General features: G+C 45.0%; 1 protein-coding gene across 1 annotated transcript in view; it reads left to right on the top strand.

Moving 5' to 3' along the window:
* Window positions 1–1,180, top strand: part of RPGRIP1 (RPGR interacting protein 1) — a 90,607-nt gene that overhangs the window by 42,440 nt on the left and 46,987 nt on the right. Inside the window, exon 10 of the mRNA XM_037744282.1 lies at window positions 822–967. Coding sequence (XP_037600210.1) covers window positions 822–967 — 146 coding nt within the window. The remainder of the gene's footprint in view (window positions 1–821; window positions 968–1,180) is intronic.

The raw sequence follows: 1,180 nt of genomic DNA on the forward strand, positions 1-1,180 counted from the left end.
TTACCCAGGCTGGAGTGCAATGGCATGATCTCGGCTCACCGCAACCTCCACCTCCTGGGTTCAGGCAATTCTCCTGCCTCAGCCTCCTGAGTAGCTGGGATTACAGGCATGCGCCACCACACCTGGCTAATCTTGTATTTTTAGTAGAGACAGATTTCTCCATGTTGGTCAGGCTGGTCTCAAACTCCTGACCTCAGGTGATTCTTTGGCCCCCCAAAGTGCTGGGATTACAGGCATGAGCCATAGCGCCCAGCCAGCCATATGTATTTTATACTCAAAATGGGTCTGCTCTGTTAGCTAGATACCATAGGGTGGAGGATGCAGTTGTTGAAGAGTTTAATTCCTGCCCTTCAGCATAATAATTTCTAATCTAGGTCAAAGGCAGATATTCTCTAACTGTTGGTGAAAGTAGATGGGGGAATGGGGTGTGAGAAAAGGAAGATTTTGTTCCTCATTTCTAATCCGCCTTGGTACTATGTACCAAGACATAGTACCAAGAACTATGTCTTGGTACATACACAGTTCCCTGACAAAAGAAAGCCATCATGATGGAGAAGTTTCTTGGGAAATGGATATGACTTGGGGTGTTTGCTCAGTGAGATGTTTGAGACCTAAACAGAAATGGTACTGAGCAACAACTCAATAGGACTCAAAAGTTCCAAGGCAGTTGGTAAACGACAGTTACAAATAAAGCAACGGCAGAGAAAATGTGTAGGGGAATGAATGGGGAATTAGGCCCAGAAGATGCTGAAACTGTGTGATAAAGATGTCATGTCACACACCTTGGAGTATCCATCTGAGAGCTTGCTTTCCATTGTCAGCATGCTGGACAGCAGTAGTCAGCCTGACTGGAGCAATGAGCTCATAGGAGAACGGCTACAGCAGCAAGTCTCTGAGCTGCAGAATCAGCTGGATGCTGAGCTGGAGGAGAAGAGAAAAGTTTCTCTGGAGCTGTCCAGGGAGAAAGGTAGGTTGGACGTTGAAGAGCTCTCTCAAATGTGGCATCCTATACATCTGGTTTGGGAGAAGAGAACTTAGGCCATCATTTCTTCAATTCCCTCACTTAATCCTATTCTTTTGTCGGTCGTGGGTAACTAGAATGAAAACACTAGTAATAGATAAGATCTACAATCAGGAAAGCATGACACCTACCACTCATGCATACTTTTTTCTATATAAT

Source organism: Cebus imitator, unplaced genomic scaffold, assembly GCF_001604975.1.
Source record: "Cebus imitator isolate Cc_AM_T3 unplaced genomic scaffold, Cebus_imitator-1.0 Scaffold170, whole genome shotgun sequence".
Classification (NCBI taxonomy): Eukaryota; Metazoa; Chordata; class Mammalia; order Primates; family Cebidae; genus Cebus; species Cebus imitator.